The following is a 22,804-nucleotide window of genomic DNA, read 5'->3' on the forward strand; positions in this document are numbered from 1 at the left end:
TGGGCCTTGGAGGAAGCTCGCCCTGTGATAGGATGGCGTGATGGGCCTTGGAGGAAGCTCGCCCTGTGATAAGGCGGTGGGCGTGACATCACAATTTTGTCCCCGCGGTAGGGGGCGGGGTTACTGCGCCCCCCGGCCCGGTGGGTGAATGGCCGCGGTGCTGCGGAGTGGGCGCTGCTTCTTCCTGCCCACCCCGGTCCCGCGCGGCCTGCGCCCTCCCGGCTGCTGCAGCGGCGCCATGCAGGAGCCCCCGCCCCTCGCTGCCCGGCCGGAGAGCCCGGGCCCCAGCGCAGCCCCGGGGGCGGCTGCGGGCTGGCTCGGGGCGCTGCGCTTCGAGAACCGGGCGCTGCGCTCGTTGCCGCTGGACCCGTCCGAGGAGAACGTGCCGCGGCAGGTGCCCGGCGCCTGTTTCTCGCGGGTGCGGCCCAGCCCGGTGCAGAGCCCGCGGCTGGTGGCCATGTCGCTGCCCGCCCTGGCGCTGCTGGGCCTGGAGCCCCCCGCGGCCGGGGCGCTGGAGGAGCTGGAGGCCGAGGCCGCGCTGTACTTCAGCGGGAACCGGCTGCTACCCGGCGCGGAGCCCGCCGCGCACTGCTACTGTGGGCACCAGTTCGGCAGCTTCGCCGGGCAGCTGGGCGATGGCGCGGCCATGTACCTGGGCGAGGTGCTGAGCCCGCGGGGCGAGCGCTGGGAGATCCAGCTCAAGGGGGCCGGGCTCACCCCCTTCTCCCGGTAACCACTCGCGGGGAGGCGCCGGGGGCGGGTGAGTCCTGCCCCTCTTCCGGCCGGGGCTGGCGGGCGCGCTGCACCCGTCCGTGGGGACAGCTGCAGGTCGCAGTCCCTGGAGCTTGTGGGTTCCCCTCCCACCTGGCCCACGGCTTTAGTGCCCCAGAGCACCCCCGGTCCCGCCTGGGAGATGCTGCCAGGGGCTGCTGCAGCTGGGGAGCTCCGCGCAGTAGCTTTAAGCCTCTGCCATTCCCAGTCCTCTCTTCTCTTCTCTTCCCCCCTCCTCCCCCCCCGCCAGTCACTTCACCCCGTGGCAGCCGCCATGCGTTTTGTACTGACCACAGTGTCCCCAGCCCAGAAGCCTTTGCCTGCCTGCCACTGTGGGAAATGCCTCGCCAATGCCCAGGACAAGTGGAGGTGCACGCTAGTGTAGACGGGGCACTCACGTTCTCCTCCCCTTGCCCCATCACGTTGTCACTGGGGTATATGATGGTGCCTGTAGAGAGATTAAATGGTTGCATTGTTGGCCTATTCTGGTAATGGGTGGGCCAAGAATGGGACCCATTTAGCGGGTATCCCAGTACCCTATGGCCCTGTCTAACTAGTGTGCTCATGAGTGGAGCTGCAATGATGAGCGAGTCCCCAGAAAAGTTAGTATAGTCCAGACCTTTATGAAAGGATTGAGCCAACAACTAATAGCTTCCACTTGTATTCTAAAAAAAAAAGTTCAGGGAATAAATAAAAGATGGTTGGGTAGGTTATAGACAACTCAGTGACCGCAATCATACCTTTCCAAACCAGCTGCTCACTAAGGAGCTAAATAACTCCATATACCAAATCTGTTATGAGTGTGATTCTTACGTTTGTAAATCCCATTATAAATAAAATCTTCAGTATATGTTTGGCGGGCCAGTGCCAGTTAACCAGTCAAGATATGATTTCCCACACCAAATTATTTAATCTGTGTATACTCCTTGTCATAATCTTACTGTTTCACAGTCTCTATTTTACAAAGTCAGTTATCTAGCAGTCTCCTGTCAAGTAAACTCCTGAAAGAATGATTCCAATGCACACTTTACTAAACTTGGTGTAATACTAGCTTAGCGAAGATAAATATTTTTGGGCATCCACAAGCTCACTTAGTAATAATTTAGAAAGAGACTTCAAGGAAAGATGGTTTCTTTGCACCTCAATCAGCCATGAATAATTGTCTAATTACATTGTCAGTGATTCTCATCTGTTTCATGTTCTGGCCCACATTTTTAAGGTACAGACTTGTAATGTAAACCTCTTAACTAGGGCCCTACCAAATTCACAGCCATGAAAAACACTTCACGGACTGTGAAATGTGGTCTCCCCCTGTGAAATCTGGTCTTCTGTGTGCTTTTACTCTATACTATACAGATTTCATGGGCGAGACCAGTATTTCTCAAATTGGGGGTCCTGACCCAAAAGGGATTTCTAGGGCAGTCGCAAGGTTTGTTTGTTTTTTTTGGGAGGGGGAGGTGTCATGGTATTGCCACCTTTACTTCTGCACTGCCTTCAGAGCTAGATGGCAGGAGAGCGGCAGTTGTTGGCCAGGCACCCAGCTCTGAAGGTAGCGCCCCACCAGCAGCAGTGCAGAAGTAAGGGTCTCATGGTATGGTATTGCCACCAGGGCTGGTGCTACCATTAAGGCAAACTAGGCGGTTGCCTAGGGTGCCAAGATTTGGGGGCACCAAAAAGCGGTGCCCCCAATTTTTTTTTACAGCGTTCCTGGGCTGGGCTGCCGGTGGCGCGCTGAGACTCCCTCGCCCAGCGCAGTGGCTGCTCCACTTCTCCCGCCTCCCAGGCTTGCGGCGCCAATCAGCTGTTTGGTGCCGCAAGCCTGGGAGGGGAGGAGAATTAGAGCGGAGGAGGCGGAGCAGAGGTGAGCTGGGGTGGGGAGCTGCCGCACGGCTCCCCGTGGGGGGGGGGGGAAGCTGCCGCAGGTGAGGGCGTCTCAGGGCGGAGGGGGAGGCGGGGAGCTGCCGCAGGGCTGGGGGCAGAGGAGCGCAAGGTGGAAATTTCGCCTAAGGCACGAAACTTCCTTGCACCGGCCCTGATTGCCACCCTTACTTCTGCGCTGCTGCGTTCAGAGCTGGGCGGCCGAAGAGTGGCAGCTGCTGACAGAAAGCCCAGCTCTGCAGGCAGCAGTAAGGGTGGCAATACCATACCATGCCATCCTTACTTCTGTATTGCTGCTGGCGGCAATGTTGCCTTCAGAGTTGGGATCCCGGCTAGCAGTCGTCGCTCTCTAGCTGGCCAGCTCTGAAAGCAGTGCTGCTGTCAGCAGCAGTACAGAAGTAAGGGTAGCAGTACCACAGCCCCCCACCCGCACACACAATAACCTTGCAACTCACCCCCACCACTCCTTTTTGAGTCAGGACCCCTACACTTACAAGACCATGAAATTTCAGATTTAAATTAAATTTATGATTTTTTAAAATCCTGTGACCATGAAATGGATCAAAATGGACTGTGAATTTGGTAGGGCCCTACTCTTAACTCTGATTTTTCATCATCCCTACAGCAATCATAATGTTTGGTTACAAAGGATAACGTTAAGGAGTGGTACAAAAGAGCTGAGACGAAAATAAATATATTTTAGTGTGAAGGATGAAACTAATTACATTTCCTGCATTTTGCATTTGTTGTTTCTTTCCTTCCCCAGTAGACATTCTCCCTCAAATTTTCCACCTTTGTTATTGCCAGAGCTTTGATAACAGTGGTGGGAGTGCTAGTGTGTAACAGCCACCAATTTTTTTTCTGCTGTATTTAACTAAGCTCAGACAGGATCTTCTCCTGGTAGTTAAAATATTGGTAGCTGCCAGCATGTAGTTTGCATTAGTGTGGAGCGTTAGTCATAGAAGTAGGGGGGAAACAATAGGTAAACAAGTCAAAAGGTGCTAGAGTGGATTACCTGCACAGACTGAGTCATTGATTTTTAGCTCCTATTGTTCTGTACTTTCCGGTCATTGTGCAGTTTGGTCCTGTTTCTGTTTGTTTGCTATCCCTTTAATTTTGGTGATGGTCAAAAAATTGATTATATTTAAATGTATACATTAAAGCAGTGATTCTCAACCTATTTACCATTGTGGGCCACATATGTAGCTCTCTGTGTTATGTGGGCTGTGTCCAAACAATATATATACACTACATGTATGGTCCTGAGGATGTCACATTGGCTGCAGCTGTGTGCTCATCGGGCCGCAAGTGGCCCATGGACTATGGGTTGAGAACCACTGCATTAAAGACATCTGACAAAGAAAGATCTGAAGCAGTGATGCAGGATAAAGGGTTTTTTAAAGTTCAGCTGGTTCAAAAAAAAAAACCCGAACTCTGAAAATTGAAGTCCTAGAATAGGCTACAGCTAGCAGAAGGAATCTCAGTTTATATGCTCTTCTACTAGCTTCAGAAGCTGTAGACATCTGGGCCAGGGGCCAGTTTGAAAACTACTGCAGTAACTTGTGTTCAGTGGTAGCTAATATACAAACTAGATTGTTTATCAGTGGTGTGAGATAACTAAACCCTGTGAATGTTTAATGTCCATTTTTTAAAGGGGGAATGGGGAAAGAAGTTACTTTTTCAGATAATTCCAAAGTTGTAATCATTTCTTTAAAGAGACGCGGTCAACTTTGGTAGTAGACATTACTAATAAAACCTTAGATTAAGTGACTAAATTTTAAAAATTCAGTCAACTTATTTCACTTGTTTATATTTTGTGGGGTTTTTTGCAGTTTGGATAATGAAAATTAATGAAGCCAGTTTCAGTTTTGTTTATAGGCAGTTACAATACTAGGTAAAGTTCTGCAATGTCTGGTCTGCAGACCAGAAATCACAGAAGACTACATGTTTTAAAAGCTCTTTATTAAAATTTAAAAATGGTGGGAACACTTCTGCTGGCCCTTGTGTTCCATTAACAATGTGTTTTACAGAATTTAAATATTGGGATAAGCTTAAGGAGTATACAGAAGAGATGATTGGGAAGGAGGCTATATATGTTAACTTTATTTCTACTATGAATGTTGGTATTAATACCAAAAATAAATGTTACCATTAAGGAGATAGTTTCAATTTACAATGTGTAATGCTAGGAGGAGATGTTGGGCAACTTTGGACAAGTCACTTGACTTTTGGGCCTTCGTTTCTCCACCTAGAAAGTGGGGGTCATGATACCCTGCTTTTGTAAAGTGTTTTGAGATTTAGAAATGAGAAGTATTACACAAGAGCTAAGTAGTATTACTGTTTTGGTTTATAGACAAGCTGATGGTCGAAAGGTTCTGCGGTCAAGTATAAGAGAATTCCTGTGTAGTGAGGCCATGTTTCATCTAGGTATACCTACAACAAGGGCTGGAACGTGTGTAACATCTGATTCAAAAGTTGTTCGGGACATATTCTATGATGGAAATCCAAAAAATGAAAGATGCACAATTGTCCTGAGAATAGCTTCCACGTTTATAAGGTAAAGAGAAGCCTGTTTTCACAATTTTTCTTGTTAAAACCAGCATCTTGTTTGAAATACACTATTTCCCTAACAAGACCATCTATGTATGATTCTCATTCTGGGATTTTAGTTCTTCAGTGCTAGACTGGTGGAACTCTGTGTTTTCCATCCAGTACATGGGATGCACCGGCATCTTTGTCAAATTTTTTAAGCTTCATACATTTTAAAAAAAAATATATTTTCAAGCCCTGGCAAAGAAAAGCCTTCTTTATGATACTCCTGATGCTGGTGGGTGGCTATTATGTGGGAGAGGACTATTTTAAAGACCACTTAATGAAGGGTTTTAGGATAAGGAATAAAATGGTCAAAATCTAGATTGTGATAAATGTAACTCTACATATTAGAGATGGACGGTAGTTCCTGCTTGAAACCATATTAGGACTGTATGGAAGATCTGTGATCCATTACAAAGTAACAAATTCCTAATGAAAGGCTGAGGAGTAGGAAATATATAAAGCTTGGAAAATCTCTTTTCCAATTTTTTGCAAGATGTCTTTCATTTGTATAGGCAGTATTTTATTTTAGTTTGCTGTTACATTTTAAAATAGGTTCACCATATAATCATTGTCTTCCGTTGAATATTTTTAAGACGCTCTTAAGAATTAGCCATTAATGCTCACTAGGTCCCCCGATCCTTCAATTGGCAGCACATGGATGCACACCTTTGCTGCGTGACGCTTCAGTGGGGCTCTGTTATTTTGATGATCTCTGTCATTTGCAGGACTGGGGCCTAAATTAAGGAGATGGTACTATGGTAATAAAATTTCTAAATGGTAGTTTCCTATTGCTGTAATATAAATGAATAAGAAGTGTCTTAATTATTTTAAAACAGGTTTGGATCTTTTGAGATTTTTAAACCTACAGATGAACACACAGGACGCAAAGGTCCCAGTGTTAACAGAAATGATATTCGAATACAGATGCTTAATTATGTGATCAGCACTTTCTATCCTGAAATCCAGCAGGCTTACTCTGACAACAGTGTTCAGAGGAATGCTGCTTTCTTCAGAGAGGTATGAGGCTGATAATTCTTTCCTTTTATAGTATTTGTAGATGTAGGGTACAAGAACTTCATCTTGTGAAGAATATGGGGTGAGAACTTTTTATAATTTTTTTTTCTTTTGGTTATCTTAACTTTTTTATTGTTATTTTTGGAGAAAACACTCCTGATAGAACTGTATATTGAAATGTATCTAAGAGACTAGTTACCTCCTCACCAGCAAATCAAGATTCCCCTCGCTTTTGAAGAGCTGTAAAAGACTACACATAATAAATTGAGTGCATCAGAATGTTGGGGAGTTCTGGACCCTGATTGGCTGATGATGAGGTAATGATTTAGAATGTAATAAGGGTCTTTTCTCATTTGGTAATATGAAAGGTGGAAAAAAGGATGTTGACTGAGAAGAATGTAAATTAAATGTTCACAATTTAAATGCTCAAAAGTCAGAACATTCAGTTATGGTTTCCTCAATAATCATTACTTGAGCTGTTAGCAGATATGTAGCATTGGTGTATATATACTGCTAAATTTATGCCTTAATAGAAATATGTAATGTTGATGAGCTAAAGTTGTGGGAATTATAACTTTAAGTTTCCTGACTGTTGTGTGCTTATACATCAAAACACTGATATTGTGTTAACACCGCTTTTCACACCGTTTACTTAGTTGTTTGTAAGGTGGTGGAAATAAGTGTATCTTCCTTTATTTCAATGAGCAGAATAAGGGGTTAGGGAAGATGAAATGCTTCTGCTTCTATTTCAGTAATTGTACATTCCAATATTATGTGTTTTCTGGGGCTCTGTCCAGTACACTCAATTTAAATACTATACCTAAATTGGGAAGCTGGAAAGCGGCCATAGGACTTGCCTCCTGGGCTTTTCTGATTTTCTTAAAGGAAGAATGAAAAGTCTTAGCCCAGCCACACGATGCAACATAAGGAGGTGTATGTGAAAGAAGAGGAATTTGCCAGTAAAACAAAACAAGCCATTTCACTTACTTGATACCTGGTTCACTACTCCAGAAGGCTTTGTTTGAGCTGTCAAGGTTAGCAGGAACTAGCCAGCAGCTACTTTAGGAAGCTTAAAATGAACAACAAAAATTCTGTTTTAGAATAATTTTTGTAAATGCTACAAACAGAACTGTGTTCTGACAAGATCCCTCAAATCGATTTTTTTCCCCTACTGGATTAATCATTGATTCTTGTCCGGTCTCAAGCCTTAGACAGTTTACTTTAAATCTAGTCAGTGGAAAAAGTTTAAAAACTAGTTTGAGGTAGTAGATCTACCTCTGGCCCACCTGCCAATTATTATGGTCTTAGTCATTTTATATACAATATTGCACTCAAAAAACTACATTAAAACATTAAGGTTGCATGTCAGGTTCTCAAGTTATGAAATTCCGGAATTCGGGTTGCCTGTGCAAACTTAATTTGTCCCCTTTGTGCACATGCATTACGATAATCTTCAGTTACGTGAGCACATACTATTTTTTCCACAGGACCCCTGTCTCATTCAGTGCACAGGATGGATGGTGCTCTCTTGGTGACTGCTATTCAGTATTTTTTTCTCCTCATTTGTCAATTAATGTGTGGCCCCAGGCCTTATTAGCTGCACACTATTCAAACCTTGCTTTGAAGACAGAATTATTAATTTCCTCATGGGTTTTTCTGTGGCATTAATCATTATTGTATCTGAATGCTTCACAAACATTAATTTATATTCACAACACACCTGTGAGATGGGGGAGTATAATTATCCCCAATTTACAGATGGGAGACTGAGGCATAGGAACTAAGGTTAAAAGTTCACTCCTTTTGGGTACTCAGTTTGAGATGCCTATGAGCTGATTTTTCAGAGTACTTAGTATTATATAGCACAACTCCCACTGACTTCAGTTGCAGTTGTGAATGCTCAGCACTGAGGAACACAGTTAGTGACCCCCTATGAAAAGTTTTGTTTAAGTGACTTTCCTATATGATGCCAGGGACTCTGTGGCCTAGACATTTATAAATCCAGTTCTCCATGACTGTCCTTTCTCTCCTGCAGTCCCCTTCCTTGTTCACTACACATCTTCCTACTTCTGCACAAATGAAGCAAGGTTCATACAAAAGAGTTTCCTTTGCTACACAACCCTGGTTCATCCCTAGAGTAGGTCCATCCTGTGTCCTGAATGAGGCAGGGGCCCTGTGGGGGAAAAATAGTACGGGATCGTGTAATTAAAGACTGAATTATAATGAATCTGCACAAGGGTGCCAAATTCAGATTGCATAGGCAACTTTAATTCTGGCATTTCCTGAATTCTGTGTGTGACTTTGCAATCTTAATCTTCTTTTAACTTGGTTTGTGTGTTTTATTTCCTGGGTTTTTAAAAAAGCAAAGTGAAAACACAACTTCCATCACATGCAACCCTGCGGATGATATAGGTGTCTATGATGGCAACTGCTTGATTCCCAACAGACCTCTGTTGCTTGAGCTAATAGAATATATGATAGCAGTAATAGGTTGTCGTCATTTCTGTGGACCAGCAATAGAAAGGCCACTTTGCCAGTGGGTTTCACAGATATGTGGTGACAGCCTAGGAACACTGAGGCTTAGGAATCTCGGGTTGCATTCCAGGCTCTGGAGGGGATTGTGTTCAAGTGGGCACAGGCTCTATGCCCATTCCACCCAAACTTGGCCCCATCCCATTCTCTCCAACCTGTCACTGTCCCAGTCCTATCTATTTCCATCCCAGACTCCTCATCCCAGTCTCCACTCCTTAAACATCTTGTCCCTGCTGACTTAGTAAATCCTAGTCTCGCTCCTCCAGGGTCCCACCACCAATGCCAGTGAACTTGCCTAGCCAGTCCCTGTTTCCACCACCTTGCTCTTCATCCAGTCTGTTTCATGCTCCCACCTGCTGGCTCCCAATTTCCCACACATGCTTTCCCACCTGGCTCCTAGACCCATGCCTCACATATACCCTATGTCCCTATTTCCCTATCCCCATCTTCCTGGCAGTTTCATCCGCCTCCCCCCAACCTCCTTTCCCAAACTTCTCCCGTCTTCCCCCCCTCCCCTCCAGGTTCATCTCTTGTACCCTCCATATTCAAATCAGTCAGCTTCCTCCTCTACGCTGCCTGGGCCCAGCAGAGGAGTCATTGAGAGTGCAGGAGAGACAGCCTTCCTGTTCTCTCAGCTCAAGTGGCAGGACCCAGCATGGCACACAACAGTTCAGAGCTGCAATTGCAGCGAAAGTCCTGCTCCAGCCTCAGGCTGGAGCTTGCTCAGTTCAGACAATCTTTGGAGATTTCAGCTGCTAAAATCTAAGTTGCTACTGAGTACAGAATCATAGAAATGTAGGGCTGAAAGGGACCTCAAAAGGTTGTGCAGACCATCCTCCAGCACTGAGGCAGAATTAAGTATACCTAAGCCCTCCCTAATAGAAGTTTGTCTAATCTGTTCTTAAAAACATCAAATGATGAGGATTCCACAACCTCCTTTGGTAACCTGTTCCAAGTGTCAGCTGTCACTTTTCATAGGCTTATTACTTGGCCAAACTTGGGCATGTTTTCACGGAGATTGCAAAAGGCACATCTAATACATATGCCACCCTCTTCCAAATTTCATGTCTCTGCTCCAAAGCATAGGGGTGCAAGAACTTTTCAAAGAAAAGATCACCAGTATTTTTTAACAAGGGCAAAACAACATATTTTTCTCCTTGGAAATGACTGATAGTTTTCACAAAAATTCAGCCTGAGGCAGGCACCTGACATTTAAATTTCAGACCAGACTGTTAAAGTTTTGGCAGTTATAAGCAACTGAAAATAGGGTCTTATAATGGAAGTGTTGGACAACTTTAATAGGCATCACTTTGTGCCCTGCCTATAATATATAAAATGCTTTTGCCACCTCTTTTACACTGTGAAGGAAACTGACTAAATAAGAGAAATAGCAAAAGTGTGTGCATTCTATATCACTTTGTGTATAGAGAAAACAGATTTCTCTCTTTTTCGAATCTTTGTTATAGTAGTTTTAGATGTCATTTTTAACAAGGGTAAAATGTAAACAGGCGTTTTAAAGTGGTGGGTTTCTGTTACATATAACAACATCTTTCCCAAGCTCTTTTTGTAACAATCAATAAGTGTAGAAATTGGTGATGGAGAGAAGTGTTAAATGAAGCTAGAACACAGACAACCTCATTCTAATCAGCGCACACTTCTTGAATGATCCATGTTTTAACTGCATTAGAAGCTTTTCATTGGCAGTTTAAAAAAAACCCAACAATTCTTTGCTAGAATAACAAATCATTTTATGCAGTGACACCGTGCAGTTCACATTTCTTTATCATTCTGATGGGGGCTTTTGTTTTCAGTAGCCTGGATCTCATCTTTGTGCTTCATTTTACTTTGTGGTGGCATCTCATCTCTCTGGCATAGAGCCATAGTGCAGAGTGTGGCCACTTGCACTTGTTTATAGCGTATTACTAATCAGTTCTGTGCACATGTAGCTACTTGGAGTATCTTGTGTCATATGGCTTTTTACCGCCTATCTGAGCAGTGTGGAAACCATATAAAGTGTTTTGCTTGAAAGCATTATAATGCATGCCAGCGAGGAACCTGGAAAATGGTGGTGAGGGGAATGCATAAAGTTAAGGTTTCCAAAATGTTGGCGTTCTAAACCCTTTTTTCTGTTTCTCTAACTTCCTGGAACTTTGTTCCTGGGGCTGAAATTTTCCAGGCTTTATCTCTGCCCCAGTTGGTTGATTTTGATGAAAGTTTAAGCAAAGACAGTTCTGCCATTTTTGAGAATGAGGGTTGTGTAAAGATGGCTTTCCTGTTATAAAAACACTTTTGCTACCTTAGACAGCTCTAGAAGGAAGGATAGGAAGTTTGATATTTGACAAGTTGATAGCTGTTTCGGAGGAGAAGTCAGTGCTCTGGTGCAAATAGGTTTTGATTTGAACAGGTTTTGAGGATTTGAAAATCATAGTTCATGTCGTGATTTTATAATGATAGCAGTTCAATAATAGATTTACAAATTAGTTTTATTTTAAAAGTGAAAATAACTGTTTTCTTAGAACAGACTTAATTTTTGGTTGGCAGATAGTACTGAAATGAAGAAATTGATAAGTTATTTAAAAATATTGCATCCCTTTCTCTATGCACCATACCTCATCTAACCTGTTTACTGCAGAAACAATACTATGGAAAAGTAATTAAAAACTATAATGCATGGATACAATGAGGAAGAGTTCAGCTTGTACGTGAAACTTCAATTTTGGCATTTCCTGACTTTTTTGCTTAACTTTGCATCTTTATTGTTTCCTTAGCATAGTTAAGGAATCTTATATTCCCCTACCAAAAAGTCTAACACTGATGATCCTTGTATAACACTTCTTCATTTTTCTAAATCTTTGTAAGTTTTATTTCCCCCGCCCCCCCGCCGCCAAACTTGCACTTCCTCTTATGGGGAAATCATATAGCTCTTGTTCTGGAATTAGAAGTGAGCAACAGGAGATATTTGTTGCAAAGACTGGAATAATGAAGGTTTATTCAATTTGGATAATGTTTAGCTAAAAGGGGTTTCCTTAGTCTAGTGGTTCTGACCTTCTTTTGTTAGAAGCCCTCTTTGTGATTCTTGGACAGGTGCCCTTAGTTTCATCAGGTATTAGTAGTCACTTCCCTTGTTCTTTCACTCCTAGCCTCTTGCATCTGTTTTTTTTTTTTTTTTTTTTTTTTTTTCCCTTTTTTTCTTTCTTTTTTTTTTTTTTTTTTTCCGTTCTCTGGTTCCCACTTCTTCCAGCTCGCCATTAACAAATTCACTGGCAGGCTACCATAAGGGAGCCATTGTGACTCATAGGGCCAAGTTGTATGGGCTGGTTTGTCAGTTAAGATAGATGTAGTAGGAAAGAAAATGGCATGGGGAAAAATTGGGAGTAGAAAATAGGGTTATAATGAACAAAGGAAACAGACACACAGCGTTTAGGCCAATGAAACTTATTTTATTTATACATCCTGAGGGCCAGATCCTGCTTCCATTGAAGTCAATATGAATTTTATTTATTGAGATTTATTTCAGTAGGAGCAGACCTTTAGTTTGGGGGAGATGCTGATAAAACGTTGCTGCTGCTGGGACTTGGGCTAAATCGCTGTTTGCTTTTGGGGAGATAACTAGGTTAGTGGAGCAGAAGGCCATACTTCAGTGAAAGTAGCTATTTTCCCCCCTGAATTTCAAGCCCTACAGTGTAATGCAGTCGTATCTTGTAAAATAACACTGTTTAGGTTAAAATGATAGATCCCTTGAAATATATAGAAATGTCTAAGTCGTAATCAAAGTTGAAGTGTTTTGTTTCTTAGGTAACAAAGCGGACAGCAAGGATGGTTGCTGAATGGCAATGTGTTGGATTTTGCCATGGTGTGCTGAATACAGATAATATGAGCATAGTAGGACTTACTATTGACTATGGCCCTTTTGGGTTTATGGACAGGTCAGTATAGTTTAATAACCTGGAATGTACAACTGTGTGTTTGCTGTGCAAAATAATCCTCATGCTTTTCCTGATTGCTTTCATTCCTTTTCAACATCCTCCTAAGTGGATTTATTGCGCCTTATATGTGGCGAGTCCAATTAAGTTAGCCCTAATTGTTTTATATTCCTTGACATAACCATTTCTAACCTTCTGTAGTTGTCACATCTGTATATGTATAACTTGTTCATTTTCTAGTATGGTTCTTTTCTGTATTTGAAAGGTCTTGGGTTTACTCTAAGGAAAGGCAATGCAAGCACATGCTTAGATTCATAGTTTTGGAGGAATGTCAGAACTAAAAGCACTCTTCCTTCTTGCACTTTCTAGTCTCCTAAAGGATCTAACATAGTAGTCACTCTCAGTTAACTAGAAGAAGACTGCTAACCATTTCTTTTTTATCTGCAGATATGACCCAGAACACATTTGCAATGGTTCAGATAATGCAGGGCGCTATGCTTATAACAAACAGCCAGAGATCTGCAAGTGGAATCTAGGGAAGCTTGCTGAAGCTTTAGTCCCAGAACTGCCCTTGGAGATCAGTGAACTCATTCTCAAAGAGGAGTATGATGCAGAATTTGAGAGGCATTATTTGCAGAAGATGAGGAAGAAGCTAGGTCTCATTCATTTGGAATTAGAAGATGATGATAAATTGGTGTCTGAACTTCTAGAAACTATGCATCTCACAGGTTAGTGATGAAAACAGGACATAACTTGGTTGTCTTGTTTCCTACATTAGAAAAATAACTGATCAGAGAATCCTATTCCACTGACCACAAATGAACCTTCCTTCAAAAAGTTGGATGTATCTAGTAGAAACAAATTAGACTATAAACTTTAAGTTGAAGTTAAATTAGACTGTCTTATGTCTGAACAATAAAATTTTGTGTTCAGGTGGAGACTTTACAAATACTTTCCGTTTGCTGAGCTCTTTCTTGGGCGATTTGGATCCTCTAAAATTGGAAGATTTCCTGGAAAAGATTGCCACACAGTGTGCTTCCATGGAAGAACTAAAAGTTGCTTTCAGGCCTCAGATGGATCCAAGGTATGACTGAAGTAAACAATGACAATTTTGAATCGTGTTTTCAGGCATACTATCAATATATAGCTGGTTTTTGTATGCTTTTTCATGTTTAAATGAGTTTAGTGATCATTAAAGGTGCTGGAGTGACAGTCTGCCTATCCACAGACCGGGAATATAAGATCAACAGCAGTGCAAATTTTCCTGTGTTGCCCTGCCAGGACATTTTAACCCTGGCTTGAGAGACTAGTTGTCTTTTTCCACATTTGGCTTCTCTGCTGAGGTGTGTCAGATTTGGTAGTTTTGTGGTAAGGACACAATTCACTAAGAACTGGATTTAAATCACCAAAACCACTTTCACATGTACTGTTAACAAGCTGAGCTATCTCAGCTTTCAATCTTTCAGTCACTGTGCTAAATATATTAGATGCTCTGTATACTGTTACAAATCCCCAGAACTATCCAGTTTCCATGTTTAGGGCCAGATTCACTGGTACGCTCCAGCTGCTCTGCACCATTCAGCAAAGGAGAGCAGCTGTAAACCTGACTTAGGTGGCCAGTTACATCAGGATTACAGCTGCTTTGCATCACAGAAACAGTGGAAAGTAGAAAGAGCATTCTAGTGAAACTGCCCCTTAGTGTTCTCTGTTGTTTCTAGTATGCTAGATTTTATATATTTTTCTAGGATCGTTGTTTCCCTGTTTATTTGGCAGACATTTTGTGTGCCTAGTGCTGCAGAAGCCAACATAATTACATTTACCTTTTCCTCGGAATTGTCAGTGTGAATAAAAAAGTGTCTGTCTGTTAATTAAGTTCTACTCGGAGCAGTAGGAATGGTCACACATTTCTGATGTCACACCGAGATGCTGGTGGTTGTTTATCACTTTGGAGTAGATGGGCAGTTGAGTTCCAGCAATGATGTGGTAAATTGAAAAAGGAGGAAATTAATACTTAAGAAGCCAATTGATATTACTAGATTATGATTTCAAGGTAGACCAAATCTGGAGCCTAAACATAAGTCTTGTAATAAGGATTAAATCTGTTGATTATACATGAGTCAGTCCTTTTGGGATACTATAGTCAGACTTTGTACAGAGGAGCAGGAGAAGTAATGAATAAATCACAGTAGTATGAAAGCAAAGCTTTTTAATGCAGTACTGTACTACACTGAGTGCAAGAACTGTTATACCACAGCACTCCAGTGATGGTTGCATTAGGCATATGTAGATCAAATTTGGAGGGTAATTTATATAGACTGAACAATCAAAACCGCTAGATAATGTTCCCATTTATGCTATCCTATTATATTTAATTATCTTTAGTGATGAGTTGTCCTTTAGCTACTAGGTGCTGATGGGTTTTTTTTGTCCTTTAATTACTTTCTGTGTATGCATTAATGAAAGAAGTTTAGAAAATGATTTTGAGATTTCCACTTATATTGATGTGGCATGACAAAAACAAATGTTTACTTAAACTGGGAGAAGGAGGAGAAGGCAGCTGAATAAGTGATAAAACTGTTGGACAGCTCTCACTAACACAATCCAACAGTGTACAGCTTTAAGAAACCTAATAAAAACCACACCAAAATAACTTGGATCTATTAACAATAGTAACTCCTGTCCTCTAATAAATTAGTCCTGTTAACCATTAGCATATCTTTTTAGCAGAGTATATTAGTCATTATCCAATAAATTAGTTTGAATTACATATTTTAGGTATGTTTTGTCCATAGTCCTTTCTGACAGAATAGGATAAAATATAACAAGTCTGAGATTATATTACTGTGTACTGCATGATTATATAGCAATACCATTGTGTTAATTCCCCACTCTTCTAAAGTGTTTTTGCTTTCTTTTCTATGTTGTTTGTATTACAGTAGTACCTAGGGTCCCCATGTAAAAGTGAAATCCCATTATGCTTGGCACTTCACAAACACGAGGCTGCAATTTTCAAAGCTGTCTAGGGCATTTAGACACACAACTCACTAATTTCAGGGGGGAATTGTGCATCTAAATCCCCTAGATGGCTGTGAATTCTCAGCCTTACAATCTAGGTTTGACATAACACAAGAAGTGGATTAAACAAATGGGAGGAGGGAGATAACAGTAACCTTAATATACTTTTGAATAATAAGATATAGTCTTTATTGTGGGATACAGAGTATTTAGCTTTGCTGACAAAAAACAAGGTTACTTTGTTTGCTTGCTAAAGTAGTCTGGCTACAAAAAGCCAGTCCTTGCCTGTTACTGTGAGTTTAATGTCTGATATAATTTTCCTCTTCCCTGCAGACAATTTTCCATGATGCTAATGTTGGCTCAGTCTAATCCTCAACTGTTTGCATTAATTGGAACAAAAGCTAATATAAATAAAGAATTAGAACGCATAGAACAGTTTTCTAAACTGCAGCAATTAACAGCAGCTGACTTACTGAGTAGAAATAAAAGACACTGGAAAGAATGGCTGCAGAAGTACAGGTGAGATTATTAAATATTGCCTGCAATACATTTGTGCTGTGTCATATCTACAGAGTTACGGACTCCTCGGGAATGGAGGTTGTCCGTAACTCTGAAATGTTCGTAACTGCACAAGAAGTTCTGGGATGCTCCTCAGGGCGGACTGCTCAGATCAGGGGCTCACAGCTTTGCCTGTGAACTTCAACGTCCTCACCTCCTACTCCTGGGGAAATTCTGCACACAGTATTTAAAATTCTGCATATTTTATTTGTCAAAATAACACTATATAATCAGGCCAGTTTCAATTATTTTGGTAATTTATTTCAAAATACTTGTCAGCAACTGTCTGACCCAAAAAAAAAATTCCCCCAGGAGTAGGGAGTTAAAGAAACGCCTGTTTTTCTGCCCCCTCAGAGCCCAGAAGGGGGGCCAGACACCTGCATCCCGTACCCCCCAGAGCCCAGCTGTGGGGCATGCCCTCAGCCCAGACACCCGCACTCCCTCCACCCCCAGAGACCAGCTGCAGGGTGTCCCCCAGCCAGACACCCCAGAGCCCAGCTACAGAGCCCCCCTGCTCAGACACTCGCACCATCCTCCCCCCCTCCCCTCCTCCAACTGCCCCCAGCAGCATCTTTTATTTGCGAGCTGGGCTCTGCCGGGTCCAGCAGCCCCTAGTGGCAGCCAGCAGCTCTACAGCCCATTTCTGTGGGGGAGAAAAAGGAAATTCTGTGCACACAACATTACATTCTGCATGCGCAGTGGCGCAGAATTCCCCCAGGAGTAATCTGCTACCTGTAAGTGGCTGCCCAGCGAGTGGGGATGGGGATAGACAGATGATTCTAGCCACCTCACTACAAGGGTGATGAGTGAGGCACCCTGGGGCACTACAGCGTCAGTGGGAGCACGGTGCAGGCTATGGCCCCTTAAAATTGAGCTGCTCATCCAGAGTGTAGCATGCAGGCAGGAGATTGGGCTCCAGGCCAGGTTCCAGCAGGAGCTCAGGAAGTTTCTTTCCCGGGCTGGGACTGAGCTTGCAGGCTTGTCCCCCTCCTGACCACAGGGGGAGTGTGGGGAACCTGCACCCATGGCTTACAGGAAAGTGGTGCAGACCCCAGTGCTGCTCCTGCTCGGGGGCTTACAGCTGTGCCTGTGAACTTCAGCGTCTTCACCTCCTATCTGTAAGCAGCTGCCCCCCGGGTGATGAATAGGGGGTGGAGGTGGGGACAGGCAGCCCAGATGTGCCTACCTTTAAGATGCAATATAGGCACAGTACAATATTCGCTGGGGGGGGGGGGAGTTCGTTTTGGGTTTTTTTTGTCTCTGCTGTTGCCTGATTGCTTAATTCCAGTTTCACATGGTGTCCGGTTGACCAGTCAGTCTGTAACTCTGGTGTTCATATCTTTGAGGTTCTACTATACTGAGCAACAGTACATAGCCCTCTACAAATAGAAGACAGCATGGCCCCAGCCTCAAAAGCTTTACAACATAGAACAGATGTAGGTGATGCCAAAAAAAAAAAATAGAATGTGGATAAGCTACAAAAGTTAGAATAAAACACCCACATGTTCAATAATATTTTTCCGTGGAAATTTCATAAGTTAATTAGTATTAAATCCAGTTTGGTGCATTGGTACACAGACATACAGACATTTGGATGCAATTGTGTATTTTGACTTTGTTAATTCTAACATATACCTAAACTTGATTGTATTAGTTTGGATCGTTAGTAAATATATTACCAAAACATGACTTACACCAGAGCTGTCCAACCTTTAGGGTAGTTCACCCATCTAATACTTCTTGGCCTGAGGGAAAAATCCACACAATAATAGATAATACTCAATACTCTTACTGCCAAGATGTATTTGAATTTAGAAAAGCATGTGGGGAGCATAAGGTAAAGCAAGACAATGGGGCCCACATTCTCTTTACCCCTAAGGCCACTTGGTGCTTTATAGAAGTGCCAAGAGACTTTAAGATAGCTGGAGATTCCTGACAGAGAAATCCTCCTGTGAAGGTAGGAATTTCTGCTGGCCCAGTGCTGGTAGGGTTGGTATAGTGTAGCAGCCTATTACTCCAGCAGGGTAAGTTAGGGCAGGCGAAGTCCTGCTTTAACTTGTGATGGCAGTCACAGCTGGCTTCCTGTGACTGATCCTCTTCACTAAAGCTGAGAACTGTAGCAGGAGTAAGTACCAGTCATAGATCTGATTCTTGACTGTATCCCATCTCTCTACTATTGTAAGAATGCAAGAAACTTAAATATACAATAAAGTGCATAGAAAAGCTTCAGAGTTGATTCCTGAAAGTGCAGGAACATTCATATGATGACCTTATGCGGTATGTTTTACCTGTCAAGGCTTCAAATAAGCAATGATATTTTCAAAAATGTGAAGTCTTCAAGAAAAATTTGTATGCTTGCCACTTAGCACATGCTGTACTTCAATTTGCTGCATCTAATGGACTGTGAAACAGGTTCTTAACTGAGGTGGGAGGTAGAGTTTTTGTAGATTAAATTTAAAAATGGCTGAGCTTTCCAGACCAACAGGGAGGATCCTAGGCCATGTTCTCATCTTGAAATTCCCATTTACGCTTGCTAATTCAGGAAAATGGGTCCAAATTTTAAAAACAGAATCTTGAAGCAAACAAAATTCTTAATTTGTTTCTTCTTGCTTATTTTCAGAGTCCGATTAGAAAAAGAGATAGAAAGTGTTAGTAATGCTGATGTCTGGAATGCTGAACGTGTGAAGATTATGAATTCAAACAATCCAAAATATATCTTGAGAAATTACATTGCTCAGAATGCCATTGAAGCAGCTGAAAATGGAGACTTCACAGAGGTACAGTATTACTATTCAACATTGCTGTATATGCATGATACTTCAGAAAATCCTCCAAGGAATTTTACAGTCCAGATTACATGTTGCATAACATGCAGCAAGATTAAAAGAGAAAAAAAATATGATGGGCCAAATTTTTTTTTTTTTTTTTTTTTGAGCTACAGGTGGTCTGGTGACAACATGAGGCAAGGAGCTAGGACCTCCTGATTTTTCAACCCCTGCTCTGCACTGATTGGCTGCGGAACTGTGGGCATTTTTGCATCTATAAAATGGATACTTAACTCACAGGAGTGTTGAGGATTAGTTTGTACTTAAAACCCTACTTGCCAAATGGAGTTTGAAAATGTGATAACTTTTGATCATATTTAGCTCAACGTTATGTTTAAATATTACAGTGTCCAGATACAATTAATGTATGTATAGTATTGATTCTAATGTAAAGGTGTTCAGGCAATTTATTTTGAATAATATAAGCCTGCCAATTGCTGTTACTCATACCGAGTTCCATGCAGGCTACAATAGATGATAAAATAATTGCAGATCTCCATTTTCAGTTTAGATGATACCAGTGTATCACATGTTATTTCATCTTTCATTTGTGGCTCTTCATAGGCTGCTTATCCATTAAATACAGTTTTTCAGATTTATTTGAACCTATTGAAGGTTCAGTTTTTACTTTTTAATTTCTTACTGCAACATGTTGTGGCTTTCTCCCTAGGTAAGAGAGGTTTTGAAACGCTTGGAAAATCCATTTGAAGAGACAGAAGATCTCACTGAGGTACAGGAAGATCAAGAAGAGGAGGAAACAGTTGCAGCAGCTGCCACTTGTGCTCCAGTGACCAGCAGCAGACTTCCATATAGCAGTAAACCCCCACTCTGGGCTTCAGAACTCTGTGTTACGTGATCTTCATAATGGCCTTGTTTTATTTTTCACTGTAAACTGGAGATGCTGATCCTTCTTCAGTAGTGGAGAATCAAACAAGGCAAAATCAAAGTGCTGTTAAGTCATTGAAACAGTTCATTTGGATGTATCTACAACAGCACTTCAGCAGCAATGCTTATTTTGACACAATCATGGATCATAGGTTTAATGGACCAATGACAATCAACAGTCCATATACGTCATTAGATTAATGTTTGGGGAGCTGAACAACTTTCTTTTCTCCTCACCACATTGTAATTAGTGATGTCTTAGGTGTAGGCACACAGTGATCTTTGAACATCCAAATGTAACTGTTTTTATGTGACGACAAAAATAACAAATCAGAAATCTGATATATTTTTGACTGATGATGAATTAACAGTACTTATTCCCAAAACGTGGTTAATGCTTTTACTCTGCAGGGATGTTTGATCCTCTTTAATGGAGGAGTAAGCTTATCATTGCTTATCTGAAGCTATGATTCCTTTAACTGAGTAGTTCCTTTCTTGTGAACCTTCATATTAACATCAGTCATTTTTTTTTAGAGAATTTTTTTGCAAACTGGGGTGGGGGGGAAAAGCAACTGAGTATAATTTTTTTATAATATACAGTATAGAAATCAGAATTGAGGGGGACTATACTTATTTGCACTCGGAAGTCCTAGCAGAAAAATATATTTAGCTTTAACATGTTTGTGTGTGATACACACGTACAAATATTTATTAAAATCTTGGACTGCAGCTTGTAAGTCAGTTGACCTAAACAAGATCACTTTGCCAACTTAGCTTGTTCCCTATAAACTACCCAGTACTTAATATAAGCATTCATTATCTATGATTATTTATGCTGTTGACACGGTCCCTTCTACATTAAACTGCAGATGTGTACTTGTTCAACATTATTCAATGCGACTTGTGTAACTTAGTCTTCAATCCATCCATCCATCATCATCACAATCTCTGGAAATGTTACTTTGAAAGCTGCCATTCTAGTATTCTTATTTGCTAATATCTGGGGTGGCAATGTCTGAGAATATACAAATGATGCTCCTATTTCCCCTCTTGTTGACTTTATGCAGTTTTGGTTCTGTATTTTGATGAATACTGATAATAAGTTTGAGGTGAAAGGGAGAGCTATGAATGTTTAAAAATATTTAATTATATATCTGCAGTGTGAAACTGTTCCTTGTTAATTAAAGTAGTATTTAGGGAGTCAGAAATAGATACTGATAGGTCATAGAAAACAAACAAAAGGAAGTATGTCTTCACACAGTGCACAGTCAACCTGTGGAACTCTTTCCCAGAGGATGTTTTGAAGACCAAGACTATAACGGTTCAAAAAAAGAACTAGATAAATTCATGGAGGATAGGTCCTTCAATTGCTATTAGCTTCTGTTTGTCAGAAGCTGGGAATGGATGACAGGGGATGGATCACTTGATAATTGTCCTGTTCTTTTCATTCCCTTTGAAGCACCTGGCACTGGCCACTGTCGGAAGACAGGATACTGGGCTAGATGGACCTTTGGTCTGACTCAGTATGGCCATTCTTACGTATCTTACATTGGGAAAATGTATTCTAGAACTAAGCCAATTCAGGCACCTTAATTCAGGTTTTTTAGTCCAGAGGGCAGAAGTTGATAGCATTATTTTTTTAAATTATAGCATTTTATATTTTTAAGTGGAGATTGGATTTAAGTTTTGTTTTAAACTTGATTTGCATGATTACCATCAGGGACAAAGCAAAAGAAATTGAATAAAGATAAGTGTGCTGTGGAAAAAAGAGATGGCTGTAATGTATGGGGATAAGTAGGGTACTCAGACAAATCCTTAGCAGTAGCTTATGTGCCTCAAGCTTTCTCCATGGTTTAGTCAGCCCTGACTGTTTTGGAGTTCTCTCGATTTGGGCATTGAAGTAATGCTGAGTTCTTTCTCTAACCATAATGGTTACATCTACACTGCAATCAAAGAAGCATGGCACAGCTGCGGCTGTCTGGGTCAGCTGTCTCAGGCTTGGGGTCTCAGAGTCTGGGCTCCAGCCTGAGCCCAAACATCTACACTGCAGTTTTTAGTCCCCCAAGCCTGAGTCAGCTGACCTGGGCTCTGAGACTTGGTGCTGCGGGTTTATTATCGCGGTGTGGACGTACCCAATGGATCACATCACATACCAGTAAATAGAACGCTGGAAACTTCTGCTTTGTTCATAATTCTTTTGGGCAGGCTTACAACCTGTACTGAAACTGCATCAGGCAGAAAGCTTATAAAATGAATGAAAAATCTCATGATTTCTTTTGGACTCTGCAAAAATAAATAATGGGAGAGTAACTTTGTGAATCATACTCACAGTTTCTAAGAGTGTTAGTTATGGATTTTGACTGCATTACAGGGTTTGGGCTAGCTTGTTTCTGAATAGTTACCCCTGGCCAGTATTCCAATTTCACTTAATTTCTTTGTGTGCAATACTGACTAACAAAAATTAATCTTCCACACAGTTTGTCACTGTCATCCATTAAGTGTTTCTCAGCAACCCACTCTTGTACATAGTACATGGTACTATGTACTTCTCATTCTGCATGTCATACGAGGAAACCACAACTTGGGGCCATATGTATCAAAGATAAATTTATAAATTACAACCAATGTGGTCTACATTCACAATAAAAGCAAGCAGAATAGCAATTTCTACAGTGAGCTGCCACTGATTGTTAAACTGGCTGAAAGAGGTTGCCAGTCAAAGTATTTACTTATTTGAATAGTGCGTTCCTGGTGTCAGTCACACTGTTACACCACTCCAACACATTCTGTTTTCTCTATGTATCTGTG

The 22,804-nt window shown here is 41.6% G+C and overlaps 1 protein-coding gene across 1 annotated transcript; it reads left to right on the plus strand.

Annotated features, from left to right (window-relative positions):
- The first annotated feature begins 146 nt into the window (after positions 1-146).
- SELENOO (selenoprotein O) lies at positions 147-21,245 on the plus strand. The gene is made up of 9 exons (XM_026648705.2): positions 147-729; positions 5,003-5,206; positions 6,081-6,261; positions 12,586-12,716; positions 13,161-13,441; positions 13,647-13,797; positions 16,062-16,247; positions 18,907-19,063; positions 19,782-21,245. Exons 1-9 carry the CDS (start codon positions 149-151, stop codon positions 19,974-19,976), a joined length of 2,067 nt encoding a protein of 688 aa, XP_026504490.1. The 5' UTR covers positions 147-148; the 3' UTR covers positions 19,977-21,245.
- Positions 21,246-22,804: the final 1,559 nt, after the last annotated feature.

This window comes from Terrapene carolina, unplaced genomic scaffold (assembly GCF_002925995.2).
Source record: "Terrapene carolina triunguis isolate 2854851 unplaced genomic scaffold, T_m_triunguis-2.0 Scaffold68, whole genome shotgun sequence".
Taxonomy (NCBI): Eukaryota; Metazoa; Chordata; order Testudines; family Emydidae; genus Terrapene; species Terrapene triunguis.